At 50.0% G+C, this 25,069-nt stretch overlaps 3 protein-coding genes across 4 annotated transcripts; all 3 read right to left on the bottom strand.

Annotated features, from left to right (window-relative positions):
• Positions 1-2,439: 2,439 nt before the first annotated feature.
• traf3ip2a (TRAF3 interacting protein 2a) lies at positions 2,440-5,034 on the bottom strand. Its single transcript, XM_068753948.1, has 7 exons — positions 4,919-5,034; positions 4,641-4,825; positions 4,347-4,435; positions 4,196-4,264; positions 4,010-4,114; positions 3,742-3,816; positions 2,440-3,312 (listed from the first exon to the last, which is right to left on the bottom strand). Exons 2-7 carry the CDS (start codon positions 4,732-4,734, stop codon positions 3,166-3,168), a joined length of 579 nt encoding a protein of 192 aa, XP_068610049.1. The 5' UTR covers positions 4,735-4,825; positions 4,919-5,034; the 3' UTR covers positions 2,440-3,165.
• Positions 5,035-7,339: 2,305 nt separating this feature from the next.
• On the bottom strand, positions 7,340-9,128 carry LOC137909574 (probable G-protein coupled receptor 139). The gene is made up of 2 exons (XM_068754037.1): positions 9,050-9,128; positions 7,340-8,349 (listed from the first exon to the last, which is right to left on the bottom strand). The coding sequence occupies exons 1-2, from the start codon at positions 9,126-9,128 to the stop codon at positions 7,340-7,342; spliced, it is 1,089 nt and encodes a 362-aa protein (XP_068610138.1).
• A 2,572-nt stretch (positions 9,129-11,700) lies between these two features.
• On the bottom strand, positions 11,701-24,640 carry LOC137909153 (tyrosine-protein kinase Fyn). 2 transcript variants are annotated; one of them, XM_068753582.1, is made up of 11 exons: positions 24,394-24,640; positions 22,092-22,188; positions 19,813-19,911; positions 19,579-19,682; positions 19,321-19,470; positions 16,368-16,532; positions 14,343-14,522; positions 13,224-13,300; positions 12,401-12,554; positions 12,087-12,218; positions 11,701-11,909 (listed from the first exon to the last, which is right to left on the bottom strand). In XM_068753582.1, the coding sequence occupies exons 1-11, from the start codon at positions 24,638-24,640 to the stop codon at positions 11,701-11,703; spliced, it is 1,614 nt and encodes a 537-aa protein (XP_068609683.1). The 2 variants fall into 2 exon arrangements, with proteins under 2 accessions (XP_068609683.1, XP_068609684.1); XM_068753583.1 differs by lacking the exon at positions 16,368-16,532 and adding an exon at positions 15,919-16,074.
• Positions 24,641-25,069: the final 429 nt, after the last annotated feature.

The following is a 25,069-nucleotide window of genomic DNA, read 5'->3' as shown; positions in this document are numbered from 1 at the left end:
GCTCGACGACAGCGGGTGGTTCCCGGAGGCTCCATGCCGGTTGCTCCCTCTGCGGTGCTCCCGGTCTTCCGGTATCTTATCGGTATCTTTCCAAATCACGCCTCAGAACTCGTCCCGGTGACGCAGACGCTCCGCGGAGCTGCTTCCATAACAGACCACGCTCGCGAACCAAGGCGGACGGAGCTAGCCGGAAGCACACAACGCTACTTCCGGTGCTGTTTTTCACAATAAAGGCGAAGCCGATGAGACAGCGGGGCCGCCGTTAGATTATTTATTTTAGGTGACTCATATTTGGGATATTTCGGCGGCGCTTTCATCGCGTTACTAACAGGTTGTCTAAATATATCGTATATAAAGTCACATCGTCAGAGAGCGGCAGATCGCATTCGTTTTATTAACCATAATTTAACGAATGTCCGGAAGCAATAGGTTTGAATAAACACTGATTTGTTGTCCCAAAGATTCAAAAACGCGTCATCGACGTTTTATGATTTTTTTGACGTCTGCAATATCCTGTTCCGTATTTTCAAAATAAGAGCAAACAAATCTCAGCAATTGAACTCGATTATTGATTTACCCAATAAATACAATTGTTTTACTGCTTTTACTTACAACGCTTTACTGACATTTCAAAATGGCTGTTATAAATTCATTTTAGCGATATATATATAACAGCCAGTTTGAACATAAAACGGTCATTGTCATCAATAACTCACTGCGCATTAAATAATAAAGAAATAAAACAATCAGTCCCATGGGGACAATATTAGCACCGAACAAAGCCATTGTGTGAATACTTTTGCAGTCTGCAAAAGAGTGATCACTGCTCAGTGGTATCTGACGGGGCTTTTAAAACCAGCTGTTACAAACATGTGAACTTCCATTCATGAGAGCTCATCTGTTTTTAGTGGTGGTGATGAAGGAAGTCAATGGGTTCAGAAAAATCTTGTTTGGCAAAAATTCCAAACTCAAGTTCCAACCATTTTTCAGCACAGCTTCACGAAGTTTGTCTTTGTCATAAGGAAAGCTCAGGTATCATCACAATCCAGTATATAATAGCCGTATGTCATGGAAGGGAGCCCCTGTGGTGATCATTTGGTTATTTTAATAGTGTTTCTACTCAAACTGTACTTGCCTTCATCAACATTTTTAGGTATGTGATGTCCCATGTTTATGTGCTTGTTTGTATATAAGATACCTAAAATAGTTATCAATAATTAATCAACAATTAGCTTTAATGTAGGGTTGGTGCTCCTAAGAACAATGAATGAGATTATAAAATAAATGTGTGGAAGTCAAGCTAATTTCTCACTGAAGTAAAGTGAGCATAGCTGTAGACAAATATGTATTGTTTTTTAACAATACGTTAGAAATAGTTGAAAGTATTTATACACACATAATGTATGTATGTATGAAGTATTTTTATCTTGATAAATAAATAAATGAAACTCAAGTGTGGAAATCCCTAATCAGACTTTTACCTCCGAAACCCGACCCTGGATAAGCGGAAGAAGATGGATGGATGAATGGATGAATGAATGAATGATATTTAGCCTCTGTGGCCTTCTTCGTCTTGGCTTCTAAAAGTCTCCATTTGAGGCGTTTGCACAGAGAGTGTGATTAAGAAAGCATTTCCATATTTCAGCAGCATTTACATCACATTTCTATGATGATTTCTCACAAAAATGTTGACCTTCTTGCTGTGAAGCAACAGCGCTACCCACTGCACCACCACGCTTCTTTTAACAGAAACATGATGGAACATATATTGACGTTTCCACAGACGAGATGACCCGACATCCTGTCCCTCTGATTGTGTAACGACTCCTTTGCACTGATGGCAGTGAGACGAACCACTGGACTACTTACTAGTGCATCGAGGGTTCAGCCCCACAGCTGCCTGCCCCTACGTGTCCCCTCCACCCTGGTGTAAAATGTCAAAATAGAACTGGCAAAGTGGACTTGCCATCAGACACGAGTCAGACCTTGAAAGCTACTTAAGCCCCACCAAGGCTTTATTGTGCATTTGCCGGAGAAAGACTCGTAAAGTGAGTCAGTGCTGGGAGTGTGTTTAACAAGCAGCAGGCCCGATCGAGAGCCGAGCCAGGCTCCTTTTGAGGAAGTCTCCGTCTGGCTGTTTGGACTCACCAGAAAAGGGCGAGTCTAGCAGCACACAAGTCCTGGGACAACAGCGGACTGGATCTAGAGCCGCTGGCAGGACTCGTGTCCACAGAGCGGATAGAAACCTCACCGGAGCTCCAAGCTGCACGTCATTTTGTGTCAGGTCTGCTGAACCGGCTTGCAGGACTGGTCTTCTCAGCCTGTCTGGGAGTCGGACCCGTCCTGGAGAGCGACTTCCTGCTGGCCATCGTTCATCACGACGCTGCTGCAATGATCTCATGCACTCATTTCAGTCATAAATCACATCGGTTTGGTCAAAACAATGGCATTTATTTAAAAGTAGTGCAAACACACACACACATGCGTGCATGTGTGTAAATAATTAGGACATGCTGCCACCCTCTGGTTGATTATAGTCCTCACCAGGAAACACAAGGAATAAGGCTTCACAGCGCTTATTATGATTTATTACATTGTTAATAAATTAATAATGTTTACATTAATAAGCTCAGCTCACCTCCGATCCTTTCCCTTGCCCTGCTGCAGTTAAAAATACATTATTTGCTCAAACGTCATCAATATTTATTCATCAATTATCTACTGAATAGTTAGGTTCAAAGGTTAATAAGATCATTCTGACTGTAGAAATGTGTCCAGTAGTTTTTACAAAATCCTGTTAAATATTAAACCAACAAATATATTATTTGTTGGTTTATATTTGGAATTTTAAATTCTAATGTTCTAATTTAAAGAAAATATGTGTAAAGTTTTCATATCTATTTTTTAATAGGTGAAGGTTTAACGCAAACTCTGACAGTTCCATGATGGGAGGTGAATAACTGGCAAACATAAAGTATAAAGGTCTGAATGACGTAAAAAGAGACTCTTCAAATGGAAGTAAAAAAATAAACAGGCTTGGGAGTAACTTCAGCAAAATGAGGAAGTCTGACGGACGAATTTAAATATATATCTGTCAATAGCAGGAAGAGCCCATGTCCCCCCCCCCCCCCCCAGCATGTTGGATGTTCACAGAGCACCTCGTCCTCATAGGGGGCGGACAGTGAGGGTGAGATCGCCCCCCCGCTGTGGGATGATGTAGCGCTCCTGTCTGAACAGACGCAGCAGCAGGTCCGCCGTGTCCTGGGGCCAGCGGTAGATCTTGGTGCTCTGGAGCCACCTGGGGACATGTCTCTGCAGCACAGACAGAGGGACAGGACAGACAGCGGGGCGGGGCAGACAGAGGAACAGAACAGACAAGTGTAGCATAACTATATACTGTATAATGAAAAAAGGTTTTAACTTTTAGATGCAGATTAGTGGGGAAAACTATTTACCATTAAATTGAAAAACAAAAATTTAAATTTGGGGGCTTCCTGGTGCAGCAGTAAGTCTGGGACAAAGTCACTTTGTAATATTAACCCTTAATCGTCTTATTTTATCCTCTCTGAGCGTATGATGCATCTTCTTTAAGGGATCCGCATTGTTCCTACATTACTTAAAAGCACATGAACGCACTGAAACGACAACAGCAATTTCCATTTCATGAATCGGGATAATCCAAGGAACCATTTCAGTGAGACACAGTGAGACCCCCCCCCCCCCTCTTTCCACCCGACTTACCTTTGCTGCGTTGGGAAACAACACGGGCACCAGTCGGAAGTTTCTGCAGCCATGCTGGATGAATTCATGTTGGATCTGCATGAGAGAGGAAGATCAGCGCTTATAGTCCTGACACTGGAGGACAGTAACCGAGGGGACACAAATGGACGGCCCTGTTTCCCACAGCCAGGAGACAACCCCTCGTCCTCGTCCTCGTATGAGAGGAGAGAATCTAATGACATAATCCTGCCACAGGAAGGCGATATTTGACAGTAAGGCGAGTTCCCACCTGGTTGTGGATGTACTTGGTGTGCAGGCCGTGCTCGTCGTCTCCGTCTCCCTCCACATCCTGCTTGTACTTCGGGCTGATGACCACGATGATGAGCACCGATTTCTGGGAAAACAAAATCTGACCTTCAGTTCCTGCAGATTGCAGCTGGATTCCTGCGCAGGCGGGTTCAGCAGGCCGGCGTACGTCATTCAGAAACGTGTCCATCCATTTGGTGGTGTCCATTCTTCGGATGGGATTATCAAAGATGTCGATCTATCGGGAGACAGGAGGCGGATGCTCGCTTTACGGGACGTCTCTGGAGAAGCGCACACAAGAGCGCCGTGACAGGACTCACCGCCGTTTCCAATCCCTGATCCATTAACAGTTTTACAAATGGAATGATGTCTCTGGCCGTGTCCGTGGAATACGTGATAAACACGTTCCCTGTCGTTGAACAGAAAACACCGAAACAGAGCCTTAGATTCTCTGAAGCCCACATTCCACCGTCCTCTGCCCCTGGGTGCTATTTAATCATCTGATTAATACTAGATGGTACTGAGGTCGCAGGACATCAAACGTGCGGTCCTTTAGCTCCATGGTGTGCAAGAGAAGACCCCCCCCCCCACGTGCCCCCGTTAATCGCGCTTACTGCACTCAACAGGCAGGTTGATGGTCCTCCTCATCTCCCATGTTCCTGCTCCTGGAGCAGGAGTGTAGGAGCGATCCACGCTCACCTCATGCATCACATCTCTAGGATGGGTGGCAACGTGAGGGTCAGACCCCCGGGGGCTATTTGGTGCGCCTCTAAATTGCCCCTGATCATTCGGGGGGTGTCTGTGGAAGGAAATAATCAAGCTGAGATTGACAGGCTGATTCCACGTTGAGAGCACAGACAGGTCACAGTGATGATGGGAGTCGTTACCGTACCCTGGCTGGAGGTGGCGCTCAGGCTCCTGCTGAGGATCAGCGAAACGCTCACGTCTGTCCTGGTGATAATTACTAATGGGGTGCTGCCGATTAGCTGGACAATGACATCGACACTGTCTGTGAAACGTCCCCTGCGTTGGGTTGGGGCCTGCAGAGACATTCAGAGACATGCAGAGACAGGCAGTGACAGGCAGAGACAGGCAGAGACAGACAGAGACATGCAGAGACAGGCAGAGACAGGCAGAGACAGACAGAGACAGACAGAGACAGGCAGAGACAGGCAGAGACATGCAGAGACAGGCAGAGACATGCAGAGACAGGCAGAGACATGCAGAGACAGGCAGAGACAGGCAGAGACAGGCAGAGACATGCAGAGACAGGCAGAGACATGCAGAGACAGGCAGAGACATGCAGAGACAGGCAGAGACAGGCAGAGACAGACAGAGACATATAGAGACAGGTAGACGTCAGGTTTCCAGTGTGGACAGAAACTCATTCAGCAGCTCCTCACTAACGGCTCAAAGCGCCGGGGAGGAAACGTGCAAAACCCAAATTGATGCTAATCTAATCTGGGGCGGCTCGGTGGCGCAGTGGTAAGCGCTGTTGCCTCACTGGTCGCGGGTTCGTCTCCGACTTGCGGCCTTTCTGTGAGGAGTTTGCATGTTCTCCCCGTGTCTGCGTGGGTTCTCTCCGGGTTCTCCGGCTTCCTCCCACCTCCAAAAACATGCAGCCTAGGCTGATTGGTGACACTAAATCGTGTGTGTGTGTGTGTGTGTGTGTAGCGACTGGACACGCGTGTCTCGGGGCGCACCGGGTGTAGCGACTGCACACGCGTGTCGGGGGTGTCTCGGGGTGCCCCGGGTGTCGCTACCGTCAGACATCAGGGGGAGCGGCGGCTCCAGGACGCCTCCCTCCTCCACAGAGCGATCTTGTAAGTCTGAAGGGCTCCAAAAGCCTCTGCTGTGGTTCACATCCGGTTCGTACAGCGGCAGCAGCTCGCTGAGACCACCAGGCCAAGCCCCCGCAGGGTGAGGGGGCTTCACCTGTCCCGAGTCCGGAGAGGGGCTGGGGCGAGGGACGGGGGCATCGCCGGCAGCTGCTCGGGGTTCATGCTGGTGCCGGCTCTCAGGGAGTCTCCACCGGCCGGCATCGCGCGCTGCCCCCTCGGCTCGGCCGTCGCTAGCTTCCTGCAGATGTTCTGCGTTGGCGCGGCACCGTTCACAAGCGGGAGGCCAGGCGAGCTCCAGAACGGAGGACGTCATGCTCTCATCCACCTCAACAGGAAGGCTCTGATGAGGACACGGACCCAGCAGGAAGGCAGAGGAAACACAGTTTCCCTTTGCGCTGACGCTCACACCAGTTGGACGAGCTCCAGAATCCATTTTGTCCGCCGAGGAAAAGTGTCCCCTCTGGTGAAGCGAGAAGGAAATGTTAAAGGCGTGGAGCGTTACGACTTACGGACCCGGAGCAGAAACACGAGAGCTTCAGACGGGTCAAAGTATCAGATCGACGTCGGGGAGAAAGGCACACTTACTTTTCCTTCTCACAGAGTGGGTGTGGAAAAATGGACTCCAGAGGTGAGTGTGACTGAAACGGGACACCAACGCTCCAACCCGGTTCAAAGTTCACAATCACTGATCTGCAGGTACGTCAGGGATCAACGATTAAAGCCAAAAGGGAGACTTTCCAGAACAGTTCTCAAGCTGCATTCTGACGCAGACAATAAAGGCGAGGCTTCCAGTAATTCCACACCTACCTTTCTCACCAAGCGCACAAACCTGTTCCGAGGAAAGCAGGAAGTGAATGGAAGGGGTGGCCTATTTATGCAAATGCAGTGAGGCTGAAGGCGGCTACCTGGCGACAGGTCGGCGTTGTGAGCGAGGAGGCTGAAGCATCGTAAAGGCGGGGGCCTCGTTTTCATCCAAACACCATCAGAAACCACGATATTCAGCTTTGAGTGATACACACAGAGATACTTTTATTGTGTACAGATCAGGGTACTCTTAACGCCGTCGAGCAGTTTTAGGTCAGCGTGGTCACAGCTGGAATCATTGTCGCCCTCATGGCAGGGCTGGAGAGAAAGGCCCGGATCTTCGGGGAACCATGACCATCCGTATCCAAAGCTTGGCGACTTCGTCCGGCACATCGAGATGAAGTAAAACTGTCGGACATTACGGGCTCGCTAGCCGCCATGTGGAATAGAACGTCTCCAGGGTTCATCCTCTGCGGGGCATGAACACCTGCACCGCGTTCAATACACAAAGGGCTGGGATGACACGCCATGCTGTTACTACACAATGAAGTCCTTCTCGTCGTCACGACGATGGCTCTGAAGTCTAAATCGCCTGATGATCAGGAAAACTGACCGAAGAGGCGTTTGTGTTCTGGACCGGTGCTGTCGGTCCGTCCGTCCGGATCCGTCTACCCGGTCGGTTTGAGGCTGGTCAGCACCACGGCCCCCGGGTCCCTGGACGGCGAGGCCTTCGGGTCCACAACCGAGAAGACTTTCACGGTGGTGCGGGTGAGGACGGAACCCGGCCCGCCCGCCTTCGCCTTGCAAGCCACGGCTCGCAGCAGCTCCCGCCGGAAGCGCCGGCTGGCCACGCAGTAGAGCAGGAAGTTGGTGGTGGAGTTGAGGTTCTGCAGCATGTTGGCCAAGTCTCCCGCCACGTTGATTGGGACGCCGTAGTCGTCCCGGTCGAAGCTCTCGTCGTTGTACTCGGTCCTCAGGATGCAGTAGGTGACAAAGCGGGGCAGACTGAGCGCCACGAAGGCCACGGAGACGACGCCCAGCAGCAGCACGGTCCGCCGCAACGCGCCCCGGGAGCTCCTGCCACGCATGACGCGGCGCTCTTCTTTGGTGAAGAGGTTGCTGGCCCGGCAGAGGTGGCACCCCACGAGATAGTTGAAGACGATGACCAGCACGATGGGCACCCCCCCCGACAGGAAGGTGGTTATCCACACTATTACCGTAGAGTAGGCCTCGTCGCGGTAAGCACACCTGGGCAGAGTCACGTCCTCGCCGTCCACGGTGGCGTTGACCCGAGAGACGACGTTTATCCACGCCAGCGGGACGGACGCCAGGTGCGAGACCAGCACCACGGCCACGCACGTCAGCTTGGTGACCCCCGCCCGGGAGAAATGCTGCTTGGCCGTGGCGCTCCGGAGGACCAGGTAGCGCTCGATGGTGAACACCGCCACAATCCAGGAGGAGCTGTACAGCGACCCGTACTGCAGAAAGCCCAAGAGGCCGCACCAGGGGCGAGCGTGCCAGAAGGGCTGCTGCACCCAGAAGGCCAGGGTCAGGTCGAGGAGGATCACCCACACCACGTAGAAGGTGTCCACCACGGCCAGGCAGCTCAGGTAGACGCCGGCTGCGCCGGACATCCCGCAGTCGCGGAAGCGGATCACGTAGAATGTGAAGAGGTTGGCTGGAAGGCAGGAAGACAATCGTTCAGACGGAGCCATGGCGGTCAGGGTCAGACAGAAGCGTGAGCAGAACCGCGACGCCACAGCCTCGGGAAGAAGAGTCGACGCTCAGATTTATCTCCGGATTATCACTCGGCGCTCCCGATGAACGGATGAATTCGTGGCTCGGTGCCGAGACGGTCGAGCGCGGCGGGTTCAGTCTTTTACGTTGATTTACAAATAAAGGAAATTTGGGGCCCAAACATTTCGGTAACGTTTGGCATAGCATCGAGAGCTGAGCTGGTGCAAACAAAGCCTCTCAATGTTTAACCAGACTAAACGCAGACACGGCAGGACTCTGTTCAATCCTTCACCCCTTCATCGTGTGACCCTCAAAACCAATCCTGCGACTAGAATCTGGATCGCATCGGCGCCAGAGTTAGTTTGATCTCACTGATATGGAGCAACAACTTTTAATGACACGTTAGATTTGATCTGTTATCTCAAAGCCCTGTAAATTCTGGATTACCAGATCAGATCCGGATCAGAGCCTCCCGAGTCCTGGATTGCTTCCAATCTTAGTCCCGTCGACTGTCTGGGAGCTTTAGACCAATTACATTTTTGAACACTCAATAAGCATAGTACAGTATATAATGCTATTATCATATTATAACAAGTATAAGTACATAATAAGCCATAAATAATGTCAACCAGACGACAGACCTGGAATTCCCATGATGCAAAGCAGTGGGTAGTATATCTTCTGAGCAATGATGAAGATGGTGGCGCCGGCTTCTTCCATTGTTCTTTCTCCCCCAGGTGACGGCTCACATGCTAATACCTGCAATAAAGCCATTGATTGGAGCGATGGAGCAGAAGAGGAGAGGAAGGCTGTTCTCCTTCTCTGAACTGGAGCAGGTGGATCAGGAACAGGAGCTGGAGGGAGGCTGCTGTTTCTGGGAATAGACCGTCGTGATGTTGGTCTCACACAGATCCCGTCTAGCGGATGCTTCATGGTGATTGGGTCGACGTAAAGGTCGTTGGTTTCATCCCTCTGGCTGCTTCCATCAAACATCTGTTACAAATACCCAAAGAGCTGAACTCTTACCTGGTGTCTGCTGGACTTTGTGTTCCGTAGCTGGAGGTCTCATCCTCTGTGGTTCATGCCTGCTGCTCGCCACCAGGATGTGACCATGAAGGGCGGAGGGAGGGACGGATGAGGCAGCTTCAGGAGGGGCACGCATCACCTGACAGATCGCTGGTGAAACCCTCGTGGACTTTGATCGCTGTTGACGCCTGATACTTTGTTGTGTACTTTTAACATGTATTTCATGTTTCCCCGTCCTCGGGAGACAGTGGTTCTCCCAAGGTTCTGCTCCTTTTTTATGGTGTCTTTCTGAGGGCAGAGGGTGTTACCCTGTACGGATCGTAAAAGCCCTCAGAGACAAACTGCCATTTGTGAATTTGACCGATGCAAATAAAATAGGATTGAATAAGAATTCTGGTGAGCCACAATTTAATTCTAAATATTTAGAAGCATGCTTTAATGCTCTGGACAGGGGATCTATCCACATCTAACCCCCCCCTGGTCATTCAGGTGTGCAGCTCATAATTGGTTTCTTCATTTTGCTTTTGAACTTTTCCCAAGTCATTCTGTATTCTTCGGTTTTATGATCCAGAATAGTTTGTACTGTAGTTACAACAATGCAAGTATGAACTTAGCTAAAGTACCAGGAAGCTACTGCTGAAAGTATTGCCCGATTTGATCGGTAACCAGAATAAAACTCGTATCGAGACTTGAATCACCTTTGACCTCACCTGGAGGCCGGCGACTTGAACGTCTCAAACTCCTATAAATAGGTTGTTGGAGGGTTTTACTCAAAGTCACACATCAGCTGCAGCCCGAGGAGCTCGGCACAATATGCTTTAGATATTTAAGTCTGACCCAGGGCCCAGTATCGACTAGAACTAAACCCCAAACGTCTGGTTCCACGGTTCAGACCAGAACCCCCCAGCAGTGAACACAACGACATATGAGAGATCAATAGAAATACACCGGACCAAGGTGAATTAAGAGAAGAGCTGAGGAGCAGGAGAGATGGACAAATATTAGCTCACGTCCCACAGCATCGATCCAAAACTCAAACAGCAGAGGACAAAGCGAGGCGGTGACATCAGCCCTCCTCATAAAAGCCTCCTAATGCGGGGCCCGTTGCTGCAGCGCTTTGTACGTCTGTAAATCAATGCCGCTGACAGAGACGCGTCCAAGCGGACTCCATCAGCTCTCACGAGGGCCCCGCGTCCACAGATCCACGTTCTCACGCCGATCGCTGCAATTCATGAAACACGTCAGAGGAACACGTGGGAATGAAGCGTCTCACAAAGAGTGTAAAATGTTTATTGTTCTTTTCTGAAATCACCAAAATAAAAGGGGCGAATGAAAGCGATGAAGACGGAAGGTTATCCGTGTAGCTATTCTATTAGCGAGACGTTTCCATCGGTGCCGACCCAATCAGCATCAAGAGGGCCACGTTCCATTCATTCTTTCCTACTGGCTTCCTTTATGGCTTCACCCAAAACCTACTCTGGCTCTGAAAGGATCACTTTAAAGGGTTAAATAATCCTGAAAGAATAAAACAATAAGGTGGAAGCAGCAGTGGAGGTGAGGTGCTCCAGGTGCAGCTGCAGGGAGGGGCTCTGCAGGCTCAGGTGGAGGAGGTGAGGAAAACGCAGGTGACCACGCCGACAAAACACACCTCCTCTCTTCTGAAAAGAACTTCATTTCTTATAGCGGACAAAAAAAGTGTTTGGTAGAAAGACAGAAATGTTTGTTTCAGTCAGGCATGTGGAGGGACGAGCTGTAATTTACAAATGTGAGATTTGTAGCGCTCAGAGGAAAAATGAGGGCAAATATTTTTCTATTCTTTTTTTATGTTATGGGAAATAAGATGAAACTTAATGAGGCCTCCAATGCAAATGAGAACTGAACATATGAGCTACAGTATTATACAGGTTCTGAAAAGGTTCTCTTCCTTTAACAGTTTTATAATTACTTTACGCAGGATAAAATAAAATCTGGAACAGAAGCAAACAAGACGACGTAATGAAGCATTTCGTATTTACATTGAATCACCACGACCCCCACTTCACTCCTCCACCTCCTCAGCTTCCCTAAACGAAGGAGTTCAGACACTAGGGGGCGTGTCAGACGCTCCGGCCACTAGGGGGCGCGTCAGACGTTCCGGCCTGTGTTCTAGGGGGTTGCTGCTGGAACCGAAATAGCTGTACAAGTCCAGGCTGGATGGGAAGGCTTCAGAGTCAATCCTGCCCCCCCCCCCCCCGCCCCAGGCTGGCCCCCGAAAGGGGAGGGGCCTTTAGAGGTTGTCCCCGGGCTGGTACTGAGGCTCAGTGGCTGTGAAGTAGTCCTCCAAGAACGCTTGCAGGTACTCAAAAGTAGGCCGCTCCTCGGCGTCCTTCTTCCAGCACTGCAGCATCAGCTCATGCAGCGAGGTGGGGCAGTCCTGGGGGCACGGCATTCTGTAGCCCCGCTCCACCTGCTCCAGCACCTCCCGGTTGTTCATGCCTGAAAACACACGGCAGAAAGGTGAGTGGAAGCGCCGAGGGATGCCTGAAACGCAATCCATCCCACAGGTGAGACGCCTTCTGACAGGCAGCGGCGAGCGAGCCAATCATGAAAGAACCCGAGGGAGGGACCACTGTTTCACTTTATCGACGTCTTGGAACCCCTCCCCCGCCTCACCTGGGTAAGGTACCCGCCCCTTGGTGACCAGCTCCGTCAGCAGGATGCCAAACGACCACACGTCAGACTTGATGGTGAACTTCCCGTACAGCGCCGCCTCGGGGGCGGTCCACTTGATGGGGAACTTTGCACCTGCAGGAGAGCAGAGAACAGGCGCCGCGCTGTAGGAATGCAAAAACAACCTCAGGGCGTCCAGTGAGAACCGCGCTGGCGACTCATCCCGCTCAAGAAGCAACGCAGTCGCGCAGCCCGAGTGTGTGTGTGTGTGTGTGTGTGTGTGTGCGTGTGTGGGACAGCGAACGGGGCGTCCCCACCTTGCCGCGCCGTGTACTCGTTGTCCTCGATCAGCCTGGCCAAGCCGAAGTCGGCGATCTTGCAGGCGAGGTTGTCGCCCACGAGGATGTTGGCGGAGCGCAGGTCTCTGTGGATGTAGTTCATCCTCTCGATGTAGGCCATGCCCGCCGCCACCTGCAAGCACAGCCGCAGCAACGCCGAGTCAGCACGCTCGGAGCAGCACGGGGGGGGGGGGGGGCGGACCTCTTCAACAGGAGAACCTTTGATCGAATTATCGATCTGTGAGAATCGCTACGGGCTGCAGACGGGCCACTAGTAACTAGTTAATGGTCGTAAACTCGGGACTAACAAACACCTTTGTGATGTGTAAGAGGACTAAATCATAATTTCAGGGCATGTTTGAGTGACAGCGACATAAAATAAGTCATTAAAAACTACATGGAAGCAGGAAGACTCGAAAAGGAGAAGCCTTTCTGTTGCTGCGGTTCAGCCTGAAGGGTTTTCTGAAACTGGAAAATCCGGAATTTGGGTTTTAACAATCCTCGTTAGGAGATTTTCTCTAATGATCTGATTTTCATTGAAGGCTTGACTGGCCGAGGGTCAGACGCGTAAACACGCACGTGTGTGTGTGTGGTGCCACTGCATTCTGAAAGTCGATACTTTAATCATTACTTTACCTTAAACAGCAAAACATTTAATCACAGCATCCAGATAGCGACGGTGCTTTGCTGCAGCACCGAATGCATCAGCCCAACAACACGCTGATCCGATGCAAGGGCCCGACTCCCCGCAGCATCGCCACACACGCGCCACTGCGTCCGCAGGTGAGGCAGGAAGGCGTACCTGTGCAGCCATGTCCACCAGGTTCGGCAGCTTCAAGCCTCGACCTTCTCCGTCCTTCAAGAAGTCCAGCAGGCTTCCTGCAGCAGAGCGGAACACAAGCCCGTGATGAACATCGGTCAGAGAGGGGGCTGAGGTCCAACCCCCCCCCCCCCAGTCCCTGATCCAGCGAGAGCAACACGGCTTTGATGATGCATCCTTTCACTCCCACTTTACTCCTCCCACATGCTGACAGCTGCAGAAACCCCCGCAGCTGACGCCGGAGCTGCTGCTTGAAAGCACACTATGTGTTTGAATGGGCCGACGGGGATGCGACAGACGCAGCGATGCACATCAAAGCCCATCAAAGCCCGCAGCTCGCTCTCGCTGGGGCTTCTCTAAACTCCACTGTTTTGGAGGCCTTAATCATCTTCAGCCTCTTTGAGAAAAACGACACCACGATAGTCATTATTCTGAGTAAAATGGAGCAGAAAGACACAATTTAACGAGCGTTTTGCAAAGTTAGCACGCATGTGTGTCTTAGTTTTAGATCTTTTTGTCCTCTTTTTTTAAAATTGTGCATCAGTTTTTTTTTCATGTGAAACAAAAGAACAAAACTAATCCTACCATTTTCCCCTCATTATACAGACATCAGACAAAAACCTTTCTTTATTGTTAGTTCCCAAATCCTGTGCATGTTATGTACTTTGTCCAGCAGTAAGTGCAGCTTCCTAACTGAGGGAATACTGGGAGTGGCTGCAGCACTTAATAACACGAAGTTACCGGGTTGGGTTTAGTTACCGGGTTTAGGCACTGCAAGCAGACAGTCGTCAGCATATGTTGAAAAGTGCGATAAGCTAACTGTCCATGTACGACATGGGGGGAAAAAAAGCAGCAGAAACAAAACTCTGTCATCCCCAAATTCAGTAGAACCAACTTGAGTTGGTTCTAGAATCTAGATGCACCACGGCAGAACTCGAGCTAATGGGTTTTTAGATTTAGATTTAGCATTTTACCGAACTCTGAGCTTTCTCTAGCTTCAGATGAAACGTGTGCGTTGAACAGAGATTTAGGTCCCTTTGGCGAAGCGCTGTCTGGACGCACGTTGGCGAGCAGCGTTGGTGTACGTGCGCACCCCCCTACCTTTCCCCATGTACTCTGTAACAATGTAAATGGGCTCCTCCGACACCACAGCGTAGAGTTGCACCAGCTTGTCATGGCGCAGCTTCTTCATGATCTGAGCCTCCTCCAGGAAGGACTCGGGGGACATGGTGCCGGGCTTCAGAGTCTTCACCGCCACTTTAGTGGTGCCGTTCCACGTTCCTGGCACAGACACAGGCATGCTGGCGTCATTACAATATGTTCACAGCCTCCCGTTTGAGCCCAGGCGCTCATGCATGCAGCACAGAATGAGATTAGGTGGCGACGATGAGAATCGGCTCGTCTCATCCTCGCCGCACGGAGGTTGAGCTGAAGGATAATTAAAAGGGTCGATTTAGAGAGGACCTCGGTTTGAAACGGCTTTTAAAAGCCAGGAGGCATGCAGCCAAGCGTTGAGCGCCGGAGCAGCCAATCCGTCGTAAGGATGATTAACCGAAGCGCCGCCGTGTGACCCTCGCCGGCTGCACGCCAGTCACACGGCGGCGCTCTGCCACCGGGCCAGCGTCGCCGCCGTGTGACCCTCGCCGGCTGCACGCCAGTCACACGGCGGCGCTCTGCCACCGGGTCAGCGTCGCCGCCGTGTGACCCTCGCCGGCTGCACGCCAGTCACACGGCGGCGCTCTGCCACCGGGTCAGCGTCGCCGCTGTGTGACCCTCGCCGGCTGCACGCCAGTCACACGGCGGCGCTCTGCCACCGGGTCAGCGCCATCGCTCCAGCTCCCCTCTGATCTCATTCTGCGACAGCGAGGGATGCAGGAATGTTAGTCGTGACCCAGAGGGAAGCCCGTCAGCTAACTGTCGGTCTGCAGTTTCTGTATTTCAGGGCGAGCGCGTAAACCAGAGGCCGGACCGGGCGGGTGACTCCTCCCAAAAGTCCACCGTCTGTCCTTCGGGGTTCCTGTCCTGCTGTTTCAAGTGAAGCCCTTTGAATTCTTCTGCCATTCTAGATGAACTAAACTAATCAACCAGTTCAGGAAGTGACTGAAGGCTGTGATCGTCACTGATAGTCACATTGATCCCTTCCTCTGTCGACACCCATCTCTGTGTGGCATCCAGAGGTGGATTTTAAAATACAATTTAGAGCTAAATGTTTAGCTCGCCGACATTACCTTTGATGCAGTGGAAGAACTACTCTGCAGTAAAACCAGTAAGTACACCGTGTGTAGAATGCAGTGATCCTATCACAGGGAATACAATGTTTAGTTCTGTAATCTATTTAGTCATTTTTTATTAATATTTATGATCCTCAAAACAGTATTAGCAAACAAAACTGGGTTTTACAAAAGGTTGAAAACGCATTTATTGCTAATCTGTGGCAGAAAAAAGGTTTAATTAAATTAATGTTAGATCACAGAGAGTGTAACAATATTGCCTTTAAGTTTTAATGTACTGATTGCTCAGGAAGCCGAGCGCACTAAAATAACAGTAACGCAAAAAACCAAAGTCGTATCTGTGACAAAACACTAAATGATATGTTCTGAATGACATATGATAAATGAAACCGCCACATTTTTCTTTCCAGGGTGGCCCAACGTGGGGATTATGGGATGGTCCTTACCGTAAAACACATCAGCAAAACATCCCGTCCCCAGCCTGAGCTCCAGCTCGAGTGCTTCTCTGTTGATCTCCCAGGCATCATGACCCAAGCCCAGAGTGTCAGGGGTGTAGTTCACACACACGCCCGTTAAACTAAAGCACAACCCATCCGCACTCTCTACAGGGGGGGGAGGGGGGGGAGGCAAGGCACACAGGGTTAACGACTGGGACCATGCAGAGAGGGGCATGGAAGGGAGCCATCTTTGGACGGACAGCAGAGTCTGATTTCAGGAGGCTTAGAAAATAGAATGATTTCCCTGGCAAAAGCCCAGAATCCCCGTCCCCTGCGCTCATTGGACGCCCTCCCCTCCAGGGCTCGATGATGTGCTTGTGTTTTGGGGTTGTTCTCTGCGGGCTCAGTGTGGTCCCTTCCATGCTGCCCTCCGTTTCCGGCGGCGACTGGATCCGTACCCATCCAGACCTCCCCAAACTGCCCATTCCCAAGACGCTTAATGAGTTGCAGCGACTCCCTCGGGATCTCCCACACGTCTTTGGTTTTGACGGAGAGGTCGGCGAGGCGGGGCATCCCTTTGTGGCAGGGAACCACCAAGCGGCAGCAGAGCCCGGCAGCTCTGTCTGGAGGGCGCACGGCGATGCACAGAAAAGAGCAGAGACAGTCAAGCCCCAGAGCAAGCAGAGGATATAGAAAAGCTAACAATCACGCCCCCCCCCACAAGCTGATTCCAGATCAGGGGATCCCTGTGATCTTTATCAGCCGCGCGTGCCGTCAGGTCGTTCAGCTCGGATTCACAGGAACCACCAAAACAGAGTTCCAATGCCTTAAAGGGGAACTCCGTCAACATCGGCCCCCCAATGAGGCTGCAGGAAGTCATGTGACTCTGGAGTAGCTTTGATAAATCTGCAAAGTAACCCTGATGTTGGGTTTTGAAGCTGGCATCTAGTGAGGCACCCCCCATTCCTAAAACGGCAGGGACAGGGACCAGCCTCCCTCTGAGCTGCTAATAACAAGGCTGTTTGAGCAGGGTAGTAAAGACCAGATAAAGACCTGCGTCTCACCCGGGGGGGGGGGGGGGGGGGGCTGCCTGCATCGATACAGCTCGATGTTCACTTTGCTGGCCGTCATGAAACCGATCAATACGTGGCTGCAGGAGGAAAGCGTCTCGCGTCAAACGCCGCTCCGTCCATCGCTCGGACAAACCTCATCGGATTAAAGCACAGAAAGTCTCTCGGGGCTCGAGATCGGCGTCGCTGCACACGAAGAATTTGAATTGACAAGAATTGGTCCAATATATTTTGATGTCCTGAGAAACCGCTGTGACAGAAATGGCCGCTCGCTTCCCGTCGTAGCTCGTCTTGCTTTAAAGGCGAGCGACATCCTGAGAGCAGCTGCTCGAGGCCACACGTTGAGCCGTTCCCTCGCGTTCAGGAGAGGAACAGCTTTAATATGTGGAGCTGGAAATGCTCGCCAGAAGAAAAGAAAAATGGAGGAAAGCAAAAAAAAAGCAAGAAAAGCGCAAGCCCTGAAAAGAGTCAAAGACGTGTTGCCTGCTCCGCCCGTCATCCAGAGGGCGCTGATGTGCCGCGACACAAACACATTTTAGGGCTTCAACGTCCCTCTGGACGGGATGACACGATGGCAAAGAGATAAGAATGAGAGCTGAGATCAGAGAGACGACGGACACAGAAAGCAGGAAGAGCATCCTGTCCAACGAGACATCAAACGTGTGTAGGAGCAGGCGGACAGTTCACCATCTGGATGGGACCCTATCTATCTATCAATCTATCCATCCGTCCATCCATCCGTCCATCTATCTATCTATCTATCTATCTATCCATCCATCCATCCGGCCGTCCGTCCGTTTATCTATGCATCCGTCCATCCATCCATCCGTCCGTCTGTCCATCTATCTATCCGTCTGTCTACCTATCCATCCATCCATCCGTCTGTCTGTCTATCCATCCATCCGTCCGTCCGTCCATCTATCTATCAGTCTATCCATCCATCCATCCGGCCGTCCGTCCGTCCATCTATGCATCCGTCCATCCATCCATCCGTCCGTCTGTCCATCTATCTATCCGTCTGTCTATCCATCCATCCGTCCGTCCATCTATCCATCTGTCTATCCATCCATCCGTCCGTCCATCTATCTATCCGTCTATCTACCTATCTATCCGTCCGTCCATCCATCTATCCATCTACCTATCTATCCGTCCGTCCGTCTATCTATCCATATATCTGTCTATCCGTCCGTCCGTCTATCTATCCATCTATCTGTCTATCTGCTGGACATGTAGGACTGTCGTGTACTCGTGTCTGTTTAATGCATCCTGCATCACTTGGACAGAGGAGACTCGGACGTTGCCATTCGGGCTTGTGTAAATGCCAACGCTCCATCACATGACTGCACAGCAGCATCTCTTGCCCTTTTTAAACAGAGGGTGGGCAGCACAACGCTCCATGTGCATCCTGAGCACGGTGGCTGAGCTACATCGCGCTGCCTCTCAGGGCTCTGGTTGGATACCAGAGGGTCACGTTGACACGATGTTTTTCACCTAAAAGCACAAACTCATTTCTGCAGCTTGTTGGAAAAGCAGTGCTGCATGACGTTCCTAAATGACTAAAGAAGAGGGGCAATTATTGAAATAATAAACAATCCTAATTCTGAAATGACCCGTACGGCTTCAGCCTGCAGGAGTCCAGAGGATAGAAAAGGATTTTAAAAGCTGAACTCCTCCCTCTTACATGTCCTACAGGTGAGTAAAGGCAAAGAGAACAAATATACTTCAATATGACCTAAACTTATTCAGAATAAATGTACAAATTAGAATCAGAACATGTTCTAAAATGGACTATCCAAGAGTTATCCAGAATTCACCCTAAAACAATGAGAATAGTGACTACAGTGAAGCAAAATGCATATTTAATATGAACCAGAACATTTCCTAACATGTATTGTAATTTATGTAATTTATTGTCATTCATTGTAAATTTATTGCTAGTTTGCATCTGTGGTGTAAAATTATTTTTAGTTTTCTAATGTAATTTAATATTGGTTTTATTTTTATTTGTATTGTTAAATGTGGATGATTTACGTACGAAGGACTTTCAACGGAAACAAGACCGCAAGGGCTTTTCTGAAATGCTCCTCTTAGACAGGATGTCTGACTGTACTTGTACTGTAATACATGCTACTGTGTGACTGTACCTGTACTGTAATACATGCTACTGTCTGACTGTACTTGTACGCTAGCATTCTATCTAATAAATATCTTCATCATCATCATCATCACCTTCTCCATTTAATGACATCGGCCTCCATGAAGAGCAACAGTGGTCACTTTATCTGGCCTGGGTGCCTGAAATCAGCCGGACGCACCCCGGCCTGCCTCAGCGTGCTCGTACCTGAGTAGTGCTGGACCAACTGCTGCAGCGTCTCGAACTGAGCTCTGGTGGTGATGTAGTAGCCGCCGCTGTCCAGTTTGCGGATCTTATAATGCTTGACGTGGTCACCTTTCACGTCGTCCCAGTCCCGTATGGACAAAGAGAAGGCACCTGGAGGAGCCACAGTTCAGCGGATGGGTCAGTCAATGCTAAAAACTCGCACCAGGAACAAGTCTCAAGAAGGAAACAAGACATTTGAGTGCTTGGCAATGCTTTTACCCTTCGTGGTTTCACTCTCCCGGATGAGATACGTCCCTCGAGGGTTGCCAGAGGACAGCAGCTGCCTCTCTGCATCCTTACGGCCCAGTTTACCAAAGTACCAGCTGCATGGACAGGAGACGACAGAGACTTAAGAAACGCTAAAAGGTCAAACTCCCTGTCCACTAATGTGACGCTACATCTCGCATGCTCTGGATGACAGCGGCTAATCCAGAACCTCCACACAGCACTTACTCCTCAGCCTGGATGGAATCCACCGGAGCCACGTAATTACTGGGAATGTAGCCGCTGCCACCGGTGGTGAGCGAGCGAGCATCCCACCAGTCCCCTTCACTGAGGGAGAGAGAGAGAGAACAGAAGAAGCCCATTAATACATTTCGTTTTAGATTAGCGGACCTGGTTGGCAGGCTCTGCCAGAGTGTCCTTGCTGAAAGACATAGAAGCGTGCGAGTCTGTGGCGAGTGAAGCAGCAGCTGCAGAACGGGTACGATTAGCAGAGCAGGTTCTCCTTCATTTAACTGCCATGAAAAATACATTACTTTAGACGCACGACGTTAGCTCTGATACAGCCTGCCTCTACCTGTAGTCACCAAGCAATGTTCCCACAGCAACACCAACTGACTGGTTACAGCTAACAAACCACGGTAACCTGCATGAGGACGTCTGGAGGGGCAGAGAAGTGTGTCTGAGGAGCACGTGAGCGCACCGAGGCTGGGGGTGAATGCTAAGCTAACCTGAATAGTGGATGTTCTAGTTCAGGGGTATTCAACAGAAATTTAAAGGGGTCCAGTGAGAGAACATTTCTGAAAGCAAAGGTCCAGAATGTAACGTAAACTATTTATTTCAGAAAAATATAAATAAAATGAGCAAATCTTTAATTACCCTTTTACTGTTTCACATCTTGACTCAATAGTCAATTTTACGGATAATAAATCCCAAAACGCGTCTTATCAGTTGAACCCTTCACTTTCTTTCCCCCCCCCACTGTTTTGTTCAGTGAGCTCCAGCTAGCAGCAACTAAACATGGAGGAACATGCTAAAGTTAGCAAGCATGAGATCAATAATCTGTCAGCAGGAATAAAAAACATGAAAGAAATGGAAACTTTCCTTCATTCACTCACGTTTCCCTCAGTAGTACCACGACGGAGCACTAAAAAGAAAACACTCATACTGTGTAGTTTTGATATATTCCACCCTTGACCTCCAACAGGATGCGACACCAGCCAGCCAGCTTTCACCTGAACGCACCATCAGACATGGAGATTACCTGCCTCCATCCCAGAGCTCTGAGAGTCTTTGTGACAGACTGCACCACCCAGCGCATCTGTAGATGTGCATGAGAGGGATGCCAAAGACGAGGGAGAAGAGGCCCTTCATCTCTGCTAAATAAAGACACGAGCATGACAGCCAGCGGAGGACGTCCCAGGCAGAAACGGGCATGCTTCCCTTTGTTCCCGGAGGATCCCAGAGGAGAGAGGGAAGATAAAGCCTCTACAGCGTGCCTTCGGAGAGGGAAACGTATGCAGCGGTGAAGGATGTGAGGACGGCGTGTCCTTATGTGTGGAGCCAGAGAGACGTAAACTGACAAGGTGAGGTGGACCTCAGTCTGTCCCGCTGTCTCTTTGGTCTCCACAGACAAAAAGCAGCTCCGCTCTCCACAACAGGAGCAAACGAAGACGCTCCCTCCCGTCCCGCGGAGAGAACAACCAGAATCAGGGCAGCAATGATGGAACGAACGCAGTTCCTCCCGTCGGCTGAGGGGGCGCTGCTTCCTGGGAGCCCAAGCGTCTGTCAGTCACACCCTGCCGGAGCAGAAGGGTTTAGAGCTCGTCTGCCTCCGTCCAGCAGGGGGCGGTGTGGCCACCTGGAAGCAGGCAGGGTGACGCAGGGAGGGGTGGCCAGACAGAGGGCCGAGTGGCCGAGGAGGAAGACTGAGCTCTCTGGTGATACAATAATAATAATAAACTGGAAATACTATTAGAACATTTTACTAAGATTCCTGATGATACTTCCTTCCCTGTGATTTTTAAACACCAAATTCGGTTTAGTTAGAAAGTTTATAGCGAAGCCGAACAAGCTGGAAATGGAAAGGACATTGTTGATGCATTATTAGGATGTTTCTAAATAGCGGTTGTAACACGGCACTTCCTGTCTGTCACGCTCATCACCACTGGCGGGGGGGGGGGGGAGACCCTGCTCCACCCTGTGGAACCGTAAATAACGGTGTTTACCGGTGATTGTCCAATTACATGTTCTAGTCGCTGCTTTCGCCTCATTTCAGGTGCTTTTCACTCACCGTTGGTTTAAACAGCTGGGAAAACAGTTTTAGTCTTCTACGTCCACATGCTGAAAGTTTTATTTTATTTTATTTACATATCCTGTTCAAGCTGCCACTTTCACCACATTCAGAATGCAGCGCCGCCTTTCCACCAGCAGCCTCCGTTCAGTGGCAAAATATAAAACGGCGTTTCTCCCGAGCGCGGCCGGCACGACGAGAAGCTGCGGCGACTCACGTGCTGTTGATAATCTGGAAGCGTTCTCCTTTCCTGAAGCTGAGGTCGTCTTCTGTCCGCGCCTCGTAGTCGTAAAGTGCCACGAAGAGGGTGATTCCTGCAGGGGGGGGGGGGGGGGGGCACAGTGTCAGCAGTCCCGAGATTAGCAACACAAAGAGGGGCTCAGAATCCTTGTTAAGCAGCGACACTCAAGCTGCAGCACACGGAGCAGATAGGAATAAGGAGCCGATAGGAATAAGGAGCAGATAGGAGCAAGGAGCAGATAGAAATAAGGAGCAGATAGGAGCAAGGAGCAGATAGGAGCAAGGAGCAGATAGAAATAAGGAGCAGATAGGAGCAAGGAGCAGATAGGAGCAAGGAGCAGATAGGAGCAAGGAGCAGATAGAAATAAGGAGCAGATAGGAGCAAGGAGCAGATAGGAGCAAGGAGCAGATAGAAATAAGGAGCAGATAGAAATAAGGAGCAGATAGGAGCAAGGAGCAGATAGGAGCAAGGAGCAGATAGGAATAAGGAGCAGATAGGAATAAGGAGCAGATAGGAGCAAGGAGCAGATAGAAATAAGGAGCAGATAGGAGCAAGGAGCAGATAGGAGCAAGGAGCAGATAGGAGCAAGGAGCAGATAGGAGCAAGGAGCAGATAGGAATAAGGAGCAGATAGGAATAAGGAGCAGATAGGAGCAAGGAGCAGATAGGAGCAAGGAGCAGATAGGAATAAGGAGCAGATAGGAGCAAGGAGCAGATAGGAATAAGCTGCACGTTGTTCTCCGTTAACGAAGCTTTAGTAAATTATTAACCTCACGTTAACCGTTCCATCACTTTGATCCGTGCTGAAATATCTGGACAAGTATAAGATGAATAATGGAAATATCCTTCAAGATACTGTATATCTCTTTGATGCACTGGAGCAGATTCCCCCCCCCCGCCCACCCACACACAACCATCACCTGACCCAGAGACAGTCCTCATTTCAGAATCTGTCAAATACAAATAAATCTAAGCTGTACTTTAATTTAGCTCTCGTAAAAATAAACATGACAATATGCTGATATTCTTTAAAGCCGCATTTATAAGTGAATGAGAATATGTGGATCGCGACAGTATCCGTAATCTGGATCCGATCCGGATTACATTTGGAGACCCCCACCCTACATGACTGTGTCAAATTCCATAAACATCAGTCAATAATCAACAGAGATATTGAGGAACAAATGTTGAAGCTCCATTGAATGCAATGTTAACAAAAAGTTCAAACTGATCCAGAATCTCTTGTGCATCAACTTTTATCACCTGTTCCAGGTATGATTCTCAACATTTCCTGTAAATTTCATCAAGCTCCATCCAGAACTCCTTTTTTGCATGCAGAGGACTGACCGTGACTTTCCATTTCAGGAAATGACATCAGCGAAAGATCAACTGATATGTTAATGAACTTTAAATGCAAAGCAAAAGATGCAAATACAATTTATGATCGTCTGCAGATTGACAGCGCGAGGTGGCCGTTATACCAGAGGCTGAGAAGGAGCGGCAGTTTATGCTAAACGCCTCTCTGCTGCTTTGTGGATTTGGATTATAATAATCCACACTGAGGAAGAGGACTCCTGTAAGGTTGAGTGCAAATGCTGAGTTCCTCTGAGTTCCTCTGAGTTCCTCTGAGTTCCTCTGCAGAGCAGCCTGGGCCTACTCGAATACAAAGGATATCCTGAGAAGGAATACTCCCCGAGTAAACAATGAGCCTGGTGCAAAAAGCTGTTTGTTAATGACAGCCGGACGTTCCTGACAGGGCTGCAGTGGAGCTATAGCGTGTGTGTGTGTGTCTGTGTGTGTGTGTGTGTGTGTGCGTGCACGTGGCCCTGCACCAGAGAAGTTGCAGTTGAACCACACGCAAGCGTAGGCTTTGCCTAAACACTCATGTAGAATGTGAGAAAGGAGCTGGAGCAGCAGAACGTTCCCCCGTTGTGGCGATTATTCCACATTGCCAGTCATTTGGTGTGCTAACATGTGCTATCGAGGGTCGTATCATTCCTGATGCAACTCTGCATTCATCCGGGCTGGGGACCGGCACAAGGGAGAACCTGGCAATGCTACGTTAGCTCCTGCTAACCGCACTACCCATGGAGCCGCATTCTGCACGAGTGTAGAAATGTGATACCAACAGAGAAGCTCCATCAATATTATCCTAGCAATACGTAACCCCCTCCCAAACAACGGTTAACTGTACAAAGCCCTGTGGGAGGCTGCCAGCTGCTGTCAATCAAACACGGACCAACGCCTGCTCCTCACCTGCGCCACACACCAACCCTTACCTGTCCCGCCACGCGTCCTGAGGGTTCCGGTGTGAGACGAAGTGCTGACCCCACCGAAGACGGTCATCCCCTGTCCGACAGGGGCGTGGAAGTTGTTGTAATTGGGGATGGCAGCGACCCCGAAGCTGGGGTAGTGCTGCGGCGTCGGGTCGGCCCCATAGCGGTAGCCCCCTCCCTGCGAGACGCTGGTCTCTCTGTCGTCAGTGAGTTTAGTAGCTTCCTTATCCTTGCATTGCACACAGCCCATTATCTAGAATCTGTGAATGACATGAGAATAAAAGACACAAAAGACACGAGGCCGGTTAAAGACTCGCCTGGATCAACGGACAGATTGAATAATCTGAGTAAACAAGCAGACTAAAGTCACTTTAATGTTCAATTCACTCAGATGGACAGCGCTGTCCAATTCTTGGTCAGAAGAATATCAGCTCCTTCATGCCTGAACCCAGAGATGCTATGCTAGGAGGCTACATCACACCACTGAGGAACAGTGAGAGATCAAAGATGCTCTACGTTTCAGTCCATCTTTACATCATCTCAGATCATCCTCTTTGTTCCACTGCGCCCAAGAGAGGCTACAATTTCCATTTTCACCTTTAGAAGCAGAAAAGCCTGTGATAATGTTTCCTTTGAAAAGATTAGACTTCACTCTCTCTTTCAAACTTGTTGAGAACCG

This window comes from Brachionichthys hirsutus, chromosome 20 (genome assembly GCF_040956055.1).
Source record: "Brachionichthys hirsutus isolate HB-005 chromosome 20, CSIRO-AGI_Bhir_v1, whole genome shotgun sequence".
NCBI lineage: Eukaryota > Metazoa > Chordata > Actinopteri > Lophiiformes > Brachionichthyidae > Brachionichthys > Brachionichthys hirsutus.
This window is presented reverse-complemented; position numbering and strand designations above follow the sequence as displayed.

Bases quoted from the DNA above. Each gene is read 5' to 3' on its own strand.
- LOC137909153 (XM_068753582.1), bottom strand. From the start codon at position 24,640: ATGGGCTGTGTGCAATGCAAGGATAAGGAAGCTACTAAACTCACTGAC. The intron at 19,471-19,578 runs GTAAAAGCATTG...TGGCTCCTCCAG, and splicing joins GGAGAGTGAAACCACGAAGG to GTGCCTTCTCTTTGTCCATA. The intron at 12,219-12,400 runs GTGGGGACGCCC...GCTCTCCTGCAG, and splicing joins CGAGTACACGGCGCGGCAAG to GTGCAAAGTTCCCCATCAAG.
- traf3ip2a (XM_068753948.1), bottom strand. From the start codon at position 4,734: ATGCATGAGGTGAGCGTGGATCGCTCCTACACTCCTGCTCCAGGAGCA. The intron at 4,115-4,195 runs GTACGCCGGCCT...TTGTTTTCCCAG, and splicing joins TGGACACGTTTCTGAATGAC to AAATCGGTGCTCATCATCGT. The intron at 3,313-3,741 runs GTAAGTCGGGTG...TCTGTGCTGCAG, and splicing joins TGTTTCCCAACGCAGCAAAG to AGACATGTCCCCAGGTGGCT.
- LOC137909574 (XM_068754037.1), bottom strand. From the start codon at position 9,128: ATGGAAGAAGCCGGCGCCACCATCTTCATCATTGCTCAGAAGATATAC. The intron at 8,350-9,049 runs GTCTGTCGTCTG...CCTGCCTTCCAG, and splicing joins TTGCATCATGGGAATTCCAG to CCAACCTCTTCACATTCTAC.